At 46.5% G+C, this 18,250-nt stretch overlaps 2 protein-coding genes across 6 annotated transcripts in view; one reads left to right on the top strand and one right to left on the bottom strand.

Moving 5' to 3' along the window:
* LOC123758042 (histidine-rich glycoprotein-like) overlaps positions 1–4,687 on the bottom strand; it is an 11,086-nt gene extending 6,399 nt beyond the window's left edge. The window contains exon 1 of the mRNA XM_045742226.1: positions 4,610–4,687. Within this exon, the coding sequence (XP_045598182.1) occupies positions 4,610–4,687 (78 nt within the window). The remainder of the gene's footprint in view (positions 1–4,609) is intronic.
* Positions 1–18,250, top strand: part of Pgant5 (polypeptide N-acetylgalactosaminyltransferase 5) — a 648,526-nt gene that overhangs the window by 179,562 nt on the left and 450,714 nt on the right. The gene's annotated exons all lie outside the window — the stretch shown is intronic.

Genomic DNA, 18,250 nt, shown 5'->3' with positions numbered 1-18,250 from the left:
GTTTCTTTTTGCTTTCCTTATCTCTTTTTTAACATTTCTAACCAGTTGTACGAATTCCTGTTCTAAAGTGACCTCCCCATTTTTAATCCTTTTGTACCAAGCTCTCTTTTTACCTATAAGGTTCTTCAAATTCTTTGTTATCCACTTTGGGTCATTAGTATACGATCTATTCAATTTGTATGGTATACTACGTTCCTGTGCTTTGTTTAGAATATTCTTAAATAAGTTATATATTGAATCCACATCGAAATCCCCATTTAAGTCACCTATCGCTGGGTTCATGTCTCGCTCCAAGACCGGCCCACACCCCATACCCAAGCCATTCCAATCAATTTGACCCAAAAAATTTCTTAGGCTATTAAAATCAGCTTTTCGAAAATCTGGCACTTTAACAGAATTTTCTCCTACTGGTCTATTCCATTCTATGCTAAATCTGATTTCTTTGTGATCACTGCTCCCTAGCTCACTCCCTATTTCGATGTCATTAATTTGCGTTTCCCTGTTAGTTAACACTAAATCTAAAATATTATTTTCCCGTGTTGGTTCCTTAATGTGTTGCGTAAGAAAGCAATCGTCAATTAATTCTAGAAAATCTTCTGCTTCACTATTCCCTGTTTTGTTCAACCAGTTTATTCCGCTAAAATTAAAGTCACCCATGACATAAATACTGTTAGATCTAGATGCTCTAGATATTTCATCCCATAGATGCTTTGCTTCCATTCTGTCTAAATTTGGTGGCCTATATATTACTCCTATTATAATATTATTAGCTTTTTCGTTTAATTCAATCCAAATAGTTTCTGTGTGTGGCTCTGTTTTGATTCCCTCTTTGAGACTACATTTCAAATTGTCCCTAACATATATGGCTACTCCACCTCCTCGTCTAATATATCTATCTGTGTGAAATAGTTTAAATCCATATATTTGATATTCAGCTAATAGTTCTCTATTTTCTACATTCATCCACGTTTCGGTAAGTGCAATAATATCTATTTTTTCTGTGCAGACAAGAGCATTTAATTCGTTAATTTTATTTCTTAGACTTCTACTGTTAGTGTAATATACCCTAAGTGAATTGTTATTTTGCGGACCTTCTCTTTCCCTGATCGTTTTGCCAATTCCTTTCTCCCACAAACACATACTTTTATTACCTCCTTCCTCCAAATCAATTCCCATACCTCTAACTACTAACAGTTTAAACCCAAACAAACACCTCTAACCACTTCTTCTAGCGAGTTCGCAACAGCAACAACCCCAGCTCTCGATAGATGCACCCCATCACGAGCATACATTTCATTTCTTCCATAGAAGTGTTCCCAGTTGTCTATGAAAGATATTGCATTTGATTTGCAATATCTTTCCAGCCGGCAATTGACACCAAGTGCCCTCGATATCCATTCATTTCCCACTCCCTTTCTTGGAAGAATGCCACATATGATCGGGATTCCTCCCTTGCTCCTAACTAACTCTATGGCTGTTTTATACCTCTGAATCAGTTCCTCACTCCTGACTCGACCAACATCATTTCCTCCCACGCTAATGCAAATAATGGGATTGTTCCCATTACCAGCCATAATATCATTCATGTTGTTTATAATATCACCAATGCCAGCTCCGGGATAGCAAACCCTTAACCTGTTCCCCCTATCTCTAGCACAAAACGTTCTATCCAAATACCTTATCTGGGAATCTCCCACAACTAATGTTTGCTTAGGTACTTCCTTTACTTTCTGAGGGGCCTGCGCTTCCTTTCTCTTCGTTGCTTTCCCTTTTGCGCGATCCACAGTCTCTCCACAGCACTCGTCCTCCAAAACGTCAAATGAATTTGAAGTTGCTATGGCGTTTGAAGGCGGCTTTATCAAAGTCTTCTTAAGGCCCCTGTCTTTCGCAACTCTCCAAGACGAGGTCCCTTTACTGCTGGTCTCCTCCTTCGTTACTTCTCGTAGTTTTTTAAGCTGACGCACCTCCTCCCGCAGAGAGTCCAACTCTGTCCTCAGGGCTCCCACTAGAGTCACCAGGTCCTTCACTACAACTTCCATATTGCTATAACAACACTCAGGAGCTCCGGTTAACACAACCTCTCACTGTGACTTCGACAGTGAGAGGTTGGGAAGTTATGCGATGGTTTGGTTATGGGAAGAGATCTCTTCCCATAACCAAACCATCGCCAGAGAAATCCTAGTAAACAACACAGAAATCATCGATAGATACAGCGATAGCAGGCGGCTTGACGTTTGCGAGGCACTACACATCAAGAAGTCAACACCAGCAATCAACAGCCAATTATTGCACAACTATATTCTACCCACCTCAAGACTCCGCTCCAATATAGAAGCATCAAGAAATATGGACCAATAGGCTTTCTACAAACACTTCTATTCAATATCCATTGTTTCGTGTTCTGTCTTGTGTTGATACTTTTAATACCCTATTAATATCCTCTAATGCCACATCATCCTTCCCACCTCACTCAAATGTAATGCCACATCACCCTTCCCACCTCACTCAAATGTAGATATAAAATCAGGGAAACGCAAGTTCTAATCAGTTGTGTATTTGTGAAGTCTTTGAAAATGTAATAAGTTTTACGAAACGCGCCCGTGTCGCGTCAGACTAGAAATAAAAATGAATTTTGGAGAAGTGATTTTTGATTTACCTCCAACAGTGAAGCATAATGTACGAAAGATTGAGAAAATTCGTGTTAGAATTATTAATCTTACTTTTTCGGTCATATTTAATAAAATATGTCTACAGGAAAGACTGCTACCAAAATATACTAATATATATATATATATATATATATATATATCTATTCATAAGAATAGAGCGACCTACCATGAACACCCAAATCACGGAACTATTTACTCTACCCACCATGAGAGTAAGGACAAGACAAGAACATATCGATGCCAACACAGAAGACAATGTCCAACATAACAGGCCAATTACACTGGATTAATCTTTGTGTTTGGATAGGAGATGCCTCGTATGGGCGCCTTCTGCAGCCCCTATGTTTATCCCTTATGTATCCCCCCATGTTTTCACCTTCATTGTATTATCACCTGACCTAATGCGGGTATAAAATCAACTAGTAATGTAAGATCTGTTCACTTGAGAATGAACCATGGAGGTTCGAAACGTCGTGCAAATTATACAAATAAGTGTAATACACTCTATAGTAAATCACTTCTTTTCTTCACCTTAAAAGTACGAAAATGAGTTTTGGAGAACTCCTATTTCAATTAAGCCCTGATGCTAAGAAAATAGTTAGAGGGATAGAAGCCCTAAACCAGAAAATAATTAATACAGAATATGCGGTCATATTCAATGAAACATGTTTGAAAGAAAACCTGCTGCCAGTATACACCAATATATATATATATATATATATATATATATATATATATATATATATATATATATATATATATATATATATATATATATATATGTCGTACCTAGTAGCCAGAACGCACTTATCAGCCTACAATGCAAGGCCCGATTTGCCTAATAAGCCAAGTTTTCATGAATTAATATGTTTTCTCTAGTTTTTTCTTACGAAATGATAAAGCTACCATTTCATTATGTATGAGGTCAATTTTTTTTTAATGGAGTTAAAATTAACGTAGATATATGACCGAACCTAACCAACCCTACCTAACCTAACCTAACCTATCTTCATAGGTTAGGTTCGGTTAGGTAGCAGAAAAAGTTAGGTTAGGTTAGGTAGGTTAGGTAGTCGAAAAAACATTAATTCATAGAAACTTGGCTTATTAGGCAAATCGGGCCTTGAATAGTAGGCTGATAAGTACGTTCTGGCTATTAGGTACGACATTATATATATATATATATATATATATATATATATATATATATATATATATATATATATATATATATATATATAAAACTTCGCATATTTTATATATATATATATATATATATATATATATATATATATAAAATATGCGAAGTTTCCGAATACACTTCGGAAACCTAGGCAAAAAGCCTTCAAATACCGTTTACATGTTGCGTAAAACTAGTACTGGATACACAGCTCCGGTGCGGTACTTATACGTTCATAAAGAGAGCACAACATGAGACAGGGGAGAGGATCCCTACACCCAACAACTGAGCCCTGAACCCCAGGACTGGCCTCCTTACACCCAACAACTGAGCCCTGAACCCCAGGACTGGCCTCCCTACACCCAGCAGCTGAGCCCTGAACCCCAGGACTGGCCTCCCTACACCCAACAACTGAGCCCTGAACCCCAGGACTGGCCTCCCTACACCCAACAACTGAGCCCTGAACCCCAGGACTGGCCTCCCTACACCCAACAACTGAGCCCTGAACCCCAGGGCTGGCCTCCCTACACCCAACAACTGAGCCCTGAACCCCAGGACTGGCCTCCCCACACCCAACAACTGAGCCCTGAACCCCAGGACTGGCCTCCCTACACCCAACAACTGAGCCCTGAACCCCAGGACTGGCCTCCCTACACCCAGCAGCTGAGCCCTGAACCCCAGGACTGGCCTCCCTACACCCAACAACTGAGCTCTTCTCTATGACGTCATGGACTAAATAATTGTTCGACTGCCTGAACCTGACCTTATACGACTGGCTGAACCTTTTAATTGGTTCTTGACTTTCCTCACTCTCGTAACTGTTAATGGTGAAATTGCTCATTACTCTCCCCCCCCTCCCCCCTGTCTTATTGTTCCTCTCCTCTCTCTCTTCCCTCTCTCATTCCTTCCCTCTCTTTCTCATTCCTTCCCTCTCTCTCATTCCTTCCCTCTCTCATTCCTTCCCTCTCTCTCATTCCTTCCCTCTCTTATATATTTAAAATTGGAATAAATTCTATATTGTGTAATTAAAAGATTGACGATGCGGGATATATATATAAAAATGAACGCTTACCAAGTTATTAAACAGAACACAATAAGTCATGAGAGCGGGGAGCCGTGTTGAAAATAATTGCATCAGCAGTCGTTAAATTACATTGAAAGTGGATGAATATTATATTAGAGACGGCTAATGAAAAATTTCATCATATTTAATTACAAAGAAATGGAAACCACTTAAAATTGTCTCCGGCCGCTCACACTCTTTCCAGGTTAACCTCTGACCCACCGGCGGGTCGCCCATCAGGAAGCTGCCAAACCTCTGACCCACCGGCGGGTCGCCCATCAGGAAGCTGCCAAACCTCTGACCCACCGGCGGGTCGCCCATCAGGAAGCTGCCAAACCTCTGACCCACCGGCGGGTCGCCCATCAGGAAGCTGCCAAACCTCTGACCCACCGGCGGGTCGCCCATCAGGAAGCTGCCAAACCTCTGACCCACCGGCGGGTCGCCCATCAGGAAGCTGCCAAACCTCTGACCCACCGGCGGGTCGCCCATCAGGAAGCTGCCAAACCTCTGACCCACCGGCGGGTCGCCCATCAGGAAGCTGCCAAACCTCTGACCCACCGGCGGGTCGCCCATCAGGAAGCTGCCAAACCTCTGACCCACCGGCGGGTCGCCCATCAGGAAGCTGCCAAACCTCTGACCCACCGGCGGGTCGCCCATCAGGAAGCTGCCAAACCTCTGACCCACCGGCGGGTCGCCCATCAGGAAGCTGCCAAACCTCTGACCCACCGGCGGGTCGCCCATCAGGAAGCTGCCAAACCTCTGACCCACCGGCGGGTCGCCCATCAGGAAGCTGCCAAACCTCTGACCCACCGGCGGGTCGCCCATCAGGAAGCTGCCAAACCTCTGACCCACCGGCGGGTCGCCCATCAGGAAGCTGCCAAACCTCTGACCCACCGGCGGGTCGCCCATCAGGAAGCTGCCAAACCTCTGACCCACCGGCGGGTCGCCCATCAGGAAGCTGCCAAGCCTCTGACCCACCGGCGGGTCGCCCATCAGGAAGCTGCCAAACCTCTGACCCACCGGCGGGTCGCCCATCAGGAAGCTGCCAAACCTCTGACCCACCGGCGGGTCGCCCATCAGGAAGCTGCCAAACCTCTGACCCACCGGCGGGTCGCCCATCAGGAAGCTGCCAAACCTCTGGAAACTCAACTTACAGTAACGATTTTTGTTCTGGAAGGATTGGCAGCCTTCAGTGTGACACACTAGCCGTCCTCTGAGTGTCACACTAGCCGTCCTCTGAGTGTCTCACACTAGCCGTCCTCTGAGTGTCTCACACTAGCCGTCCTCTGAGTGTCACACACTAGCCGTCCTCTGAGTGTCACACTAGCCGTCCTCTGAGTGTCTCACACTAGCCGTCCTCTGAGTGTCTCACACTAGCCGTCCTCTGAGTGTCACACACTAGCCGTCCTCTGAGTGTCACACTAGCCGTCCTCTGAGTGTCTCACACTAGCCGTCCTCTGAGTGTCTCACACTAGCCGTCCTCTGAGTGTCACACTAGCCGTCCTCTGAGTGTCTCACACTAGCCGTCCTCTAAGTGTCACACTAGCCGTCCTCTGAGTGTCACACTAGCCGTCCTCTGAGTGTCACACTAGTCGTCCTCTGAGTGTCACACTAGCCGTCCTCTGAGTGTCACACTAGTCGTCCTCTGAGTGTCACACTAGTCGTCCTCTGAGTGTCACACTAGCCGTCCTCTGAGTGTCACACTAGTCGTCCTCTGAGTGTCACACTAGTCGTCCTCTGAGTGTCACACTAGTCGTCCTCTGAGTGTCACACTAGCCGTCCTCTGAGTGTCACACTAGTCGTCCTCTGAGTGTCACATTAGCCGTCCTCTGAGTGTCACACTAGCCGTCCTCTGAGTGTCACACTAGTCGTCCTCTGAGTGTCACACTAGTCGTCCTCTGAGTGTCACATTAGCCGTCCTCTGAGTATCACACTAGCCGTCCTCTGAGTGTCACACTAGTCGTCCTCTGAGTGTCACACTAGTCGTCCTCTTGAGTGTCACACTAGTCGTCCTCTTGAGTGTCACACTAGTCGTCCTCTGAGTGTCACACTAGCCGTCCTCTGAGTGTCACACTAGCCGTCCTCTGAGTGTCACACTAGCCGTCCTCTGAGTGTCACACTAGCCGTCCTCTGAGTGTCTCACACTAGCCGTCCTCTGAGTGTCACACTAGCCGTCCTCTGAGTGTCACACTAGCCGTCCTCTGAGTGTCACACTAGCCGTCCTCTGAGTGTCACACTAGCTGTCCTCTGAGTGTCACACTAGCCGTCCTCTGAGTGTCTCACACTAGCCGTCCTCTGAGTGTCACACTAGCCGTCCTCTGAGTGTCACACTAGCCGTCCTCTGAGTGTCACACTAGCCGTCCTCTGAGTGTCTCACACTAGCCGTCCTCTGAGTGTCTCACACTAGCCGTCCTCTGAGTGTCACACACTAGCCGTCCTCTGAGTGTCACACTAGCCGTCCTCTGAGTGTCACACTAGCCGTCCTCTGAGTGTCACACTAGCCGTCCTCTGAGTGTCACACTAGCCGTCCTCTGAGTGTCACACTAGCCGTCCTCTGAGTGTCACACTAGCCGTCCTCTGAGTGTCACACTAGCCGTCCTCTGAGTGTCTCACTAGTCGTCCTCTGAGTGTCACACATTAGCCGTCCCGTGACACACCTCTCATAACAAAGGTGACCAGACTCTTGTGTGGTGGCACTGAGCGCCGCCTGGAGGTGACCTCTGAGCACATTGCTCAATGCTCCAGCTGGCGGTGTAAAATGTGTTGTTATTAAAATGTACATTTGTTTAGATGGAGTTCATAAATAACTCTTGCTTCGTTATTTATTTCTCTCTCTCTCTCTCTCTCTCTCTCTCTCTCTCTCTCTCTCTCTCTCTCTCTCTCTCTCTCTCTCTCTCTCTCACATACGGCCGGCAGGCCGAGCGAACCGCACTCTGGACTTGTGATCCTGTGGTCCCGGGTTCGATCCCGGGTGCCGGCGAGAAACATTGAGCAATTTCTTTCACCCTATGTCCTTGTTACCTAGCAGTAAATAGGTACCTGGGAGTTAGTCAGCTGTCATGGACTGCTTCCTGGTGTGTATGTGTGTGTGTGTGTGAGATGTGAAAAAAATGGTAGTAGTAGCAGGAGTAGTTAGAAACAGTTGATTGACAGTTGGGAGGCGGGCCGAAAGAGCAGAGCTCAATCCCCGCAAGCACAACTAGGTGAGTACAACTATGTGAGTACCCTTTCTCTCATCGTTTTCTCTTTGTCACTCACACTCATTTTTTCACATTCTCTTCATTCTCCCTCTCACTCTTTCACTCTCACTCTCTCTCTTTAGCTCTCTCACACCATCTTTCACTGCCACACACTCGCTCTCAATTATAATATAATTAATAATCTCTTAGTGATATATGATCGCGCATCTACTTGTATCAACTTTAATTAATAATTGTTACTTGTCCGCAGGTGAGCGCTGGTGGAAGGTGCGACGATTGTTCTGGTAACACTGAGGTATTTACACGAGCAGTACCAGGACTAAGGTTGGTATCACTTCATTAGCACTTCACACCTTTGTTTATAAAACACTTCCACCTGCCTATGGGTTCTGCACCTGTTCCTGGGGATTCCTCAGGCCTCACCTGGCAGCTTCCACCCCCCAACTCGTGGCTTCCACCCCCCCCAACTCGTGGCTTCCACCCCCCCAACTCGTGGCTTCCACCCCCCAACTCGTGGCTTCCACCCCCCCCCAGCTCGTGGCTTCCACCCCCCCAACTCGTGGCTTCCACCCCCCAACTCGTGGCTTCCACCCCCCCCCCCAACTCGGGGCTTCCACCCCCCCAACTCGGGGCTTCCACCCCCCCCAACTCGGGGCTTCCACCCCCCAACTCGGGGCTTCCACCCCCCTACTCGGGTCTTCCACCCCCTACTCGGGGCTTCCACCCCCCCAACTCGGGGCTTCCACCCCCCAACTCGGGGCTTCCACCCCCCAACTCGGGGCTTCCACCCCCCATCTCGGGGCTTCCACCCCCCAACTCGGGGCTTCCACCCCCAACTCGGGGCTTCCACCCCGCAACTCGGGGCTTCCACCCCCTACTCGGGGCTTCCACCCCCCCCAACTCGGGGCTTCCACCCCGCAACTCGGGGCTTCCACCCCCCAACTCTGGGCTTCCACCCCCAACTCGGGGCTTCCACCCCGCAACTCGGGGCTTCCACCTCCCGTTATAACACAGAGAATCCCAGGAAGTAGTTTAAGTAAACAGTTACACACAGACGGCCTCTTGCAGATGTGTAACAGATTTGCCTTAAACTTCCAAATAGTAGAACCAACTAGCTAAGAAAACACACAAGATCTTATTTTTACAGACAATGGTAATCTGATTATGGTCATAATGTTTACAAATACATGTCAACATTATACCTCTCCTCGCCACGTCTGTCTGTGCCTGAATATTTCTTATTTTGATTCTTATTTGTCTAATGATTAAAACACATTCAGTGTCAACTTGTTGTGGTTGTGGCGCGTTTGGCCAGGTCATCCGCCACCTCGTTGAGCACTAGTCCAACATGAAATGGAGTCCACATGAATTTCACTTTGTGACCTTTCAGCTGTATCTCATTTAACCTTTTCTTACAATCCTCAGTAATGGACATGAAGATTGGATTTCGACAGTTGAGTGAATCAAGTGCTCCTCGGCTGTCGACAAACACGAAAACATCTTTTTCCTCTTGACGTACTTCCTCCAAACCAGCCAGAATGGGCTGCAGCTCAGCTTGTGTGGATGAAATATAATTATTAAATCAAAATTTAGATTTCCTGTCCATAGTTCCAAACTTGGTGTATTCCTTTATCAGGACACCACCACACCCTGCCCTGCCATCTTGCACCACCGTCCCGTCACATTATACACGTAAACTATTGCCTCTTGGTCACCCAGGTATCATTCTTCCACACACACCGTAATTGTCCCAGATCATGCTGAATCTTTTTCACCTTGAGGGGTACAATTTCCACTTATAGTCCAGCCTTGTGTGTTGAGGTAATGGCCAACTCCTCAGTGTATTGGCAGTTTTCTTGATAATTGTTTTTGTATTTTGTGTTGTAAATTTGAATAGGCCTATCACTAAGGTAATGTTTCCCTAGTAATATTGTAATGATTAACTATGTGTACTTCCATATCAAAGTAGCCCTAAGTATTTATACATATGAATTCAAGCTTGGACGTAGCACAGCTGGAGCTGCTATTCCAGGTGAGCAGTGAATGAGTCTACACCCAGGCTCCGGCCGTGAGTCTACACCCAGGCTCCGGCCGTGAGTCTACACCCAGGCTCCGGCCGTGAGTCTACACCCAGGCTCCGGCCGTGAGTCTACACCCAGGCTCCGGCCGTGAGTCTACACCCAGGCTCCGGCCGTGAGTCTACACCCAGGCTCCGGCCGTGAGTCTACACCCAGGCTCCGGCCGTGAGTCTACACCCAGGCTCCGGCCGTGAGTCTACACCCAGGCTCCGGCCGTGAGTCTACACCCAGGCTCCGGCCGTGAGTCTACACCCAGGCTCCGGCCGTGAGTCTACACCCAGGCTCCGGCCGTGAGTCTACACCCAGGCTCCGGCCGTGAGAGTCTCTCCCAACACTTTAAACGTTGAGTGGCAGCCATTGGTCAGAAACTGACGCGTCGACGTCTGAGGCAGTCTGTGACTGGTTGTAAATTAAAAGTGCCATTACAGTGTAAACGGACAAATTATATGAAGAAGAAGGGCTTAGATACAGGAGAGATCCCAAGACAAGCCTCACGTCATCATAAAGAAGGCGTCAAACCTCTTAAGGTTACATTGGTATTTAAGCGTCGGGTGCATAAACCGGTTGATCGCTCCACGTCGTGTTCTTCCCACATCACGACCCGCAAGTCCTTTCACTTTCACGTCCCCAGAGAACAGAGTGGTGGCCAGGGTTTGAACCACGGTCCTCTCTCTTGCGAGGCGAGAAACGATGCCGAAAACTACAAACGAACACTACCATCACATCAATGTGGTCTTTTCAGGGTATAATTTTTAGTTTTATGGGCAAGGTGGGTTGAGAGCAGGTTGTCCCCTGTATTTACCTGCTGCCAAGTCCGACTGAATGACGGAGACAATAGCAGATGACCAGTATACAAACGACACAATGTACTCTTCCCTTCCTCATCGTCATATTGGACAAACAAGAATGGGAACTTGTTTCCTGTGTGTCGTTGTGAACATCGCCAAAGTCAGCAGGAAGACAGAAAAACTATGATGCTTCAAGAAAGTGTTCCGGTGGGCTCCTGGACACATTTATGTTCTATAGTGACTAAATTTAAGACACCTCGGAACGGAGGGAAAACTCTGAAAATGGTTACCTTACCTTGAGGTTACCTTGAGGTGCTTCCGGGCCTTAGCATCCCCGCGGCCCGGTCGTCGACCAGGCCTCCTGGTTGCTGGACTGATCAATGGTTTTCATATTTTAGAAGTGCCGTGAATGTTTGTTGATTAACGTACTCCCAACAACTGCCCCCTGGTCTCACGGCCCCGTTATTACAGCCGACTTCTAATCATGCACAACGTGTTAGTCGGCAGCACAACAACTAGCTGGAGAAAAATCTATTGCTGCGATTTCTTGTCTCGTTCTACCATATTTCACTTTATTTCTGGAAGAGATTTATGTCTACAGTATAGACTGAATATATCATCTCAATATGTAGACGTCACTCTGGTGACCAGTCTATTTAAAGCTGTCCAGTTACTATTACCTCTCTCCTTCCCACGCCAACTATTGACCAGCGTCCACTTGGGCATCACACTTCAGTTCCTCTATAGAATTTCTTTCCCATGGTCAGCTTCATATCCCATGCCGAAGGACATTACCATACTTGAATTTAATGGAGTTGGTAATTGCATATTACTCGTCTTGGTAAGTCTAGCCCCATCCCTGTAGTAATTGCTCCTCTCAGCCCTCCTCTCTGGTGTACCCCAGTCCCTCTCTGCTGGACTCAGAAGGTCTTTACTTGTGATTTAGCGCACCATCAATTACTTTAACTAAGTGATACGAAGACTGGCGGGCCCCTGGCGATGCGGTATGGTCCCGGTGGCTGCCAACCCGCCTCCCTTCACGCTCTCTGGGGAGGCTCCCATTCACCAACCCTTCATATGCTATTGAATATTCCCTTCTCTTTCCTTCTAAGATTATCAGTGTGAACTCTTTACCTGCCTCGCCGCCTTGTCCCCCTCCAAATCATCTTCTACACTGCTTCTAATTACTTAGCCAGAATACTTTTACATACATTCGTTTACGCTGTTTTTTCTCCTCTATCTATACCTTCCTTACCGCCTACCTCTCATCTTTCCTCCCTTTCTCCCTCTCAGCTTCCGACTCTTCCTAACTTTGTTAAATTGTCTTATAATAATAATCTATAGTGCTCTAAAAACAATAAATGCACGAATGTTCGAAATAATGTTAATACAGTGTACTAGCGTACACTGTACTGAGCTCATAACTTGATGCCTTAGTTATAAAAACTCTTAATATAATCCTTCAACTTACTCTTGTCCTTCCGAGATCCAACTTAGATTATACAGTCCAGTTTTAAGCACCGGACTCTAGGATTTCGTTGATATACAGTAAAGGATGACTAAGTTATGTTGACCTGACCACACACTAGAAGTTGAAGGGACGACGACGTTTCGGTCCGTCCTGGACCATTCTCAAGTCGATTGTGATACACGACAATCGACTTGAGAATGGTCCAGGACGGACCGAAACGTCGTCGTCCCTTCAACTTCTAGTGTGTGGTCTGGTCAACATACTTCAGCCACGTTATTGTGACTCATCGCCTGCATATGACTAAGTTAATCTTTGGAAGTAACAACCTCGCTTATGATGAGAGGCTAAACGATTACTAGTTTAGACGACGTCACGATAACGAGGTTGAAGATATGGTGACAAACCCACACATCAGAAGATGGAGTCAAGTCGTGTATCACACACGACTTGTTAATGGTCCAAGACGAACCGAAACGTCGTCGTTTCTCCATCTTCTGATGTGTGGTCTGGTCATCCAATATAAGTTTAATTTCCCTGGATAGGACTTGATGAAGTGTACAAATGGAGTGCAAACAAGTTCTATAAATATCATTCAGAGTTAGAAACACGAAGTCCTAAGATTTAAATTTAATATTTACATTTGGAATAGAAATAGGTAAATACATATTCGGAAAAAAGGCAACAGATCACGTTCTAACACGTCGAGCCTGGTCCCCTGGCCTGGCCCTTTGGCCTGGCCTCCCTGGCCTGGCCCCCCTGGCCTGGCCTGGCCCCCTGGCCTGGCCCCCTGGCCTGGCCTGGCCCCCTGGCCTGGCCCCCCTGGCCTGGCCCCCCTGGCCGGGCTCGAGGGAGTAGAACAACTCCCCAAGTTCTGTACAATGTATGGTACCTGGATTGTACCCCATCCAGGTATGATCCAGGCGCCAAGTAACATCACAAACGCAAACTCGCAAGAAAGTTCTAAACATCTGATGAACAAGTAAATAAGTGGGTTGATAAATATGAGGTAAAGGCAGCCTCACTGAGGGAGCCTCACTGAGGGAACCTTACCGAGGGAACCTCACTGAGGGAACCTCACTGAGGGAACCTCACTGAGGGAACCTCACTGAGGGAGGTGGACTGTAGACACTTGCAACAGTACAGAGACCACAGAGAATGACGGAGCCTCCTCCCCCCATCACATGCCGGGTTCCAACGTCGAATTACCATGCCGAGGTAATTTTGACAGGTGCAGGCAGACCGTCACATGTCTGGTCTGACGTCATATTTAACTATACCTTATATATTCTCATATTTAACACTTTTAACTGTTGATATTCATTGTATTACAGGGTTTGTTTATGTCTACTCGGCTCAAGGGAGAATTACTAATCAATATCTCATTCAAAAAGCGCAACTGTAGAACACTGAAGAGTCCGCGACTCTTCAGTGCCTGCTCTCATAACTCATAATATTTCACATTTCCGTAACATTTTCGTCTCCTGTACCTCTCCTTCTGCTGTACAAATAAAAAACGGAGGTCCCTGTAGCCTGTCGTTCAGGTGTCCTTGGCAGGCAGCTCCACGGTCGAGATGTGATGGAGAGTTTTTCCCTTCTTCACCACGCAAGGCTTTCCAATTAGGACTTCTCTTTGTTCCCGTTACAATAGCAGTAAGTGAGAGGGGGGCGGGGGGGGGGGCGGGTCTCGCGAGTCCCAGTTCTGTATCGCAAACTACGTCATAAAACTTGTCTTTGAACTGGCCCGGTCCGCGACCTGACCTGCAGCGCTGCAACCGGTTCACGACCTGACCTACAGCGCTACGACCGTCCTCCACACACAGCTACGACCTATATACACACACAGGGGCCGGTGGCTGACTGGACAGCACGCTGGACGCGTATTCCTGTGGTCCCGGGTTCCATTCCCGGCGCCGGCGAGAAACAATGGGCAGAGTTTCTTTCACTCTGATGCCCATGTTACCTAGTAGTAAATAGGTACCTGGGAGTGACAGCTGTCACGGGCTGCTTCCTGGGGGGAGTAGTTAGTAAACAGTTGATTGACAGTTGAGAGGCGGGCCGAAAGAGCAAAGCTCAACCCCCGCAAGCACAACTAGGTGAATACACACACACAATATTATATATATATATATATATATATATATATATATATATATATATATATATATATATATATATATATATATGGCGTTGTGATGAAGTAACGCTAGAGTATTCCTTCTCCACATGCATGTTCCCATTCTTGTCCTCCTTTATTATATTCCATTCCTCCCTCACTTCCATTCTATTATCAGTCATTTATCTGGGGTTCCCCTCTCTCCCACCGTCCCTTCCCCTCTGACACCACCAACCCTTCCCACCAGACGTCAAAAGTTCCCCTCGTAACAAATTTATTGAAAATATTGATGGGATAATTCGTGATTGGATTTTTTGTTCCCTTTTTTTTGGTTGAATTTTAATGGATGAAAAATTGAGAGTGAAAGCGTTTTAACTTGGCCCATCACATCCACCCCCGGGGAGTTAGAGGTTAATTTTGTAACTTAAAGCCGCGGTGAATTATTCACTGTCGGGTGTATAGATGTAACAGGTAGATGGTGAGTGTGGAGCGGAGAGGTAGTGGGGGGGAGAGGCAGTTTTATTATTATTATTATTATTATTATTATTATTATTATTATTATTATTATTTTCTACCACAGACGTGGCCACACATTAATAATGCTAACCAGCATATATATACATTTTATTCTGTCCTCCATGGACAGGGTGAGAGATTTGTTAAACCATATAGTTCAGGGATTTATTGAACAATTAATCACAATAGGTGATTGTAGTGATGGGAGGGGGAGACGCTACGGTCACCTTACATTGAGGTGATTTCGGGGCTCAGCGACCCCGCGGCCAGGTCGTCGACCAGGCCTCCTCGTTGTTGGACTGGTCAACCAGGCTGTTAGACGCGGCTGCTCGCAGCCTGACGTATGAGTCACAGCCTGGTTGATCAGGTATCCAAAATAAACAGAGGCTATAGTTAAGGATTTGCGCCCAGTAAATCCTCCCCGGCCAGGATACGAACCCAAGACAAAGCGCTCGCGGAACGCCAGGCGAGTGTCTTACCCCTGCGCCACGGGGACTGATGGTCGTTCAGGTCTCACATATATGTTAAACATTTTTAGAGCGTTGTAATGTGAAGTACACCGTTCATATATGACGTATTGTCTGCATGTGTGGCCGTATATATATTATATATATATATATATATATATATATATATATATATGTCGTACCTAGTAGCCAGAACGCACTTCTCAGCCTACTATGCAAGGCCCGATTTGCCTAATAAGCCAAGTTTTCCTAAATTAATATATTTTCTCTAATTTTTTTGCTTATGAAATGATAAAGCTACCCATTTCGTTACGTATGAGGTCAATTTTATTTTATTGGAGCTAAAATTAACGTAGATATATTGACGAACCTAACCAACCCTACCTAACCTAACCTAACCTATCTTTATAGGTTAGGTTAAATTAGGTAGCCAAAAAAGTTAGGTTAGGTTAGGTTAGGTAAGTTAGGTAGTCGAAAAACAATTAATTCATGAAAACTTGGCTTAATAGGCAAATCGGGCCTTGCATAGAAGGCTGAGAAGTGCGTTCTGGCTACTAGGTACGACATATATATATATATATATATATATATATATATATATATATATATATATATATATATATATATATATATATATATATATATATATATATAATACTCAGTTTCCACTAGTGTCCTCTTGTTCACGTACCACCCGTGTTAAACAGTTTATCTTTATCTACCCTGTCAATTCCTGAGAATCTTGTAGGTTGTGATCATGTCTCCCCTTACCATGTCTCTCCTTACTCTTCTGTCTTCCAGTATCGTGAGGTGCATTTCACGCAACCTGTCCTCGTAACTCATGCCTCTCAGTTCTGGGACTAGCCTAGTGGCATACCTCTGAACTTTTTCCAGCTTCGTCTTGTGCTTGACAAGGTACGGGCTCTATGCTGGGGCCGCATACTCCAGGAGTGGCCTTACATACGTGGTATTAAAGGTTCTGAAAAATTCTCTTACACAAGTTTCTAAAGGCAATTATGATGTTAGCCAGCCTTGCATACGCCGCCGATGTTATTCTTTTGATGTGGGCTTCAGGAGACAGGTTTGGTGTGTGTGTGTGTGTGTGTATGTGTGTGTGTGTGTATGTGTGTGTGTGTGTGTGTGTGTGTATGTGTGTGTGTATGTGTGTGTGTGTGTGTGTGTGTGTGTGTGTGTGTGTGTGTGTGTGTGTGTGTGTGTGTGTGTGTGTGTGTGTGTGTGTGTACAGGCGTGAGAGCAGACAGAGGCGGGGAGGTATTGGCGGAACCATCCAGCAGCCAGCAGACGCCGCCGCCGGCTGCTGCTCCCTCAGTAATTTCATTCTCTCATGCAGGAAATTGGTGTAGATGCATTATTTACCTTAGTGTGAGCTGTGAGCCGGGCCGTCGTGTACTGGGAGGGAGCACCGTGAGGGGAGGTGAGGGGGGGGGAGGTCAACCTAAAGCTTAGCAAAGCTAAGAGAGAGAGAGAGAGAGAGAGAAAGCATTTCTCTCTCCAATGCATCATTGGAGAGAGAAATGATAAGAGAGGGAAGGTACGTGAGAGAGAGAGGGGATGCTGTAGGCTAGCTAGGGTGAGGGGAGTGGTGAAATGGATGACTGAAGGGACGGAGGGAAAACCTGGAAAGACAGAGAGGAAAGTTGGTAGAGATCCGCTGGCCAGCTGATTTATCTGGCCAATGTTTAGACGGAACTGTAGAGGGAGAGAGGAGGGAGAGAGGGAGGAAGGGAGGAAGGGAGGGAAGGAGGGAGGGAGGGAGGAGAGAGAGAGGGAAGGACGGAGGGAGGGAGGAGGGAGAGAGGGAAGGAAGGAGGGAGAGAGGGAGGGAGGGAGGAGGGAGAGAGGGAAGGAAGGAGGGAGGGAATTTGAGATGCACATACCCCCATTACGGACATCTTTACATCCAGCTCTACAATTATATTTTGCCAGTCAGTTTGTTCTAGTTCTCTTTTATTTACCTTTAATTACTATCTGTGTTACAGTGATCAAACTTTTTTATATTAGTATTTTTCGTTATAAATTGCGCCGCTCCACAAAACAGGTAGTAAAGCTGACGGGATAAATTTTTGACTAATTTCACAAGACTCTCGTATAAGTCTGCGAAAGATTGTTAAGAAGGTCACAAAACACATTGAGTCACAGCGTCTACATAACCCTGGACACCACAGGTTCAGAACAGGGGTCCAAAAATGGACATCTGTCATTCGGCAGAATGCGAGCAGGTGCGTCTAACAACCTGCTTCCCCAAACCACCAACTAGGAGGCGTGGTCAGAGCCTGGACTATGGAGACAGTGCGCGTGGGAACTACCCCAAGGTAACCACATCAAGCTAAGTTTTAATCTTGTAAATCGATTTGTCAGTTGCGAGTATCTGTTTATTATGATCTGTTGATCTCCCCGTCTCCACCACCATCACTGACCTGCTGGTCAAGACCACGCCCCTCGTGACCGGCTTCAAGACCACGCCCCTCGTGACCTGCTGGTCAAGACCACGCCCCTCGTGACCTGCTTTGCTTCACCTTGATGCACCTGTTCACCTAGTAGTAAATAGGTACCTGGGAGTTAGACAGCTGCTACGTAGCATGCTTCCTGGGGGTGCGTAACAAAAAGGAGGCCTGGTCGAGGACCTGGGCCGCGGGGACGCAAAGCCCCTGAAATCATCTCAAGATAACTCAAGATAACATAAATCA

The sequence above is a fragment of the Procambarus clarkii genome, chromosome 40, assembly GCF_040958095.1.
Source record: "Procambarus clarkii isolate CNS0578487 chromosome 40, FALCON_Pclarkii_2.0, whole genome shotgun sequence".
NCBI classification, from domain to species: domain Eukaryota; kingdom Metazoa; phylum Arthropoda; class Malacostraca; order Decapoda; family Cambaridae; genus Procambarus; species Procambarus clarkii.
This window is presented reverse-complemented; position numbering and strand designations above follow the sequence as displayed.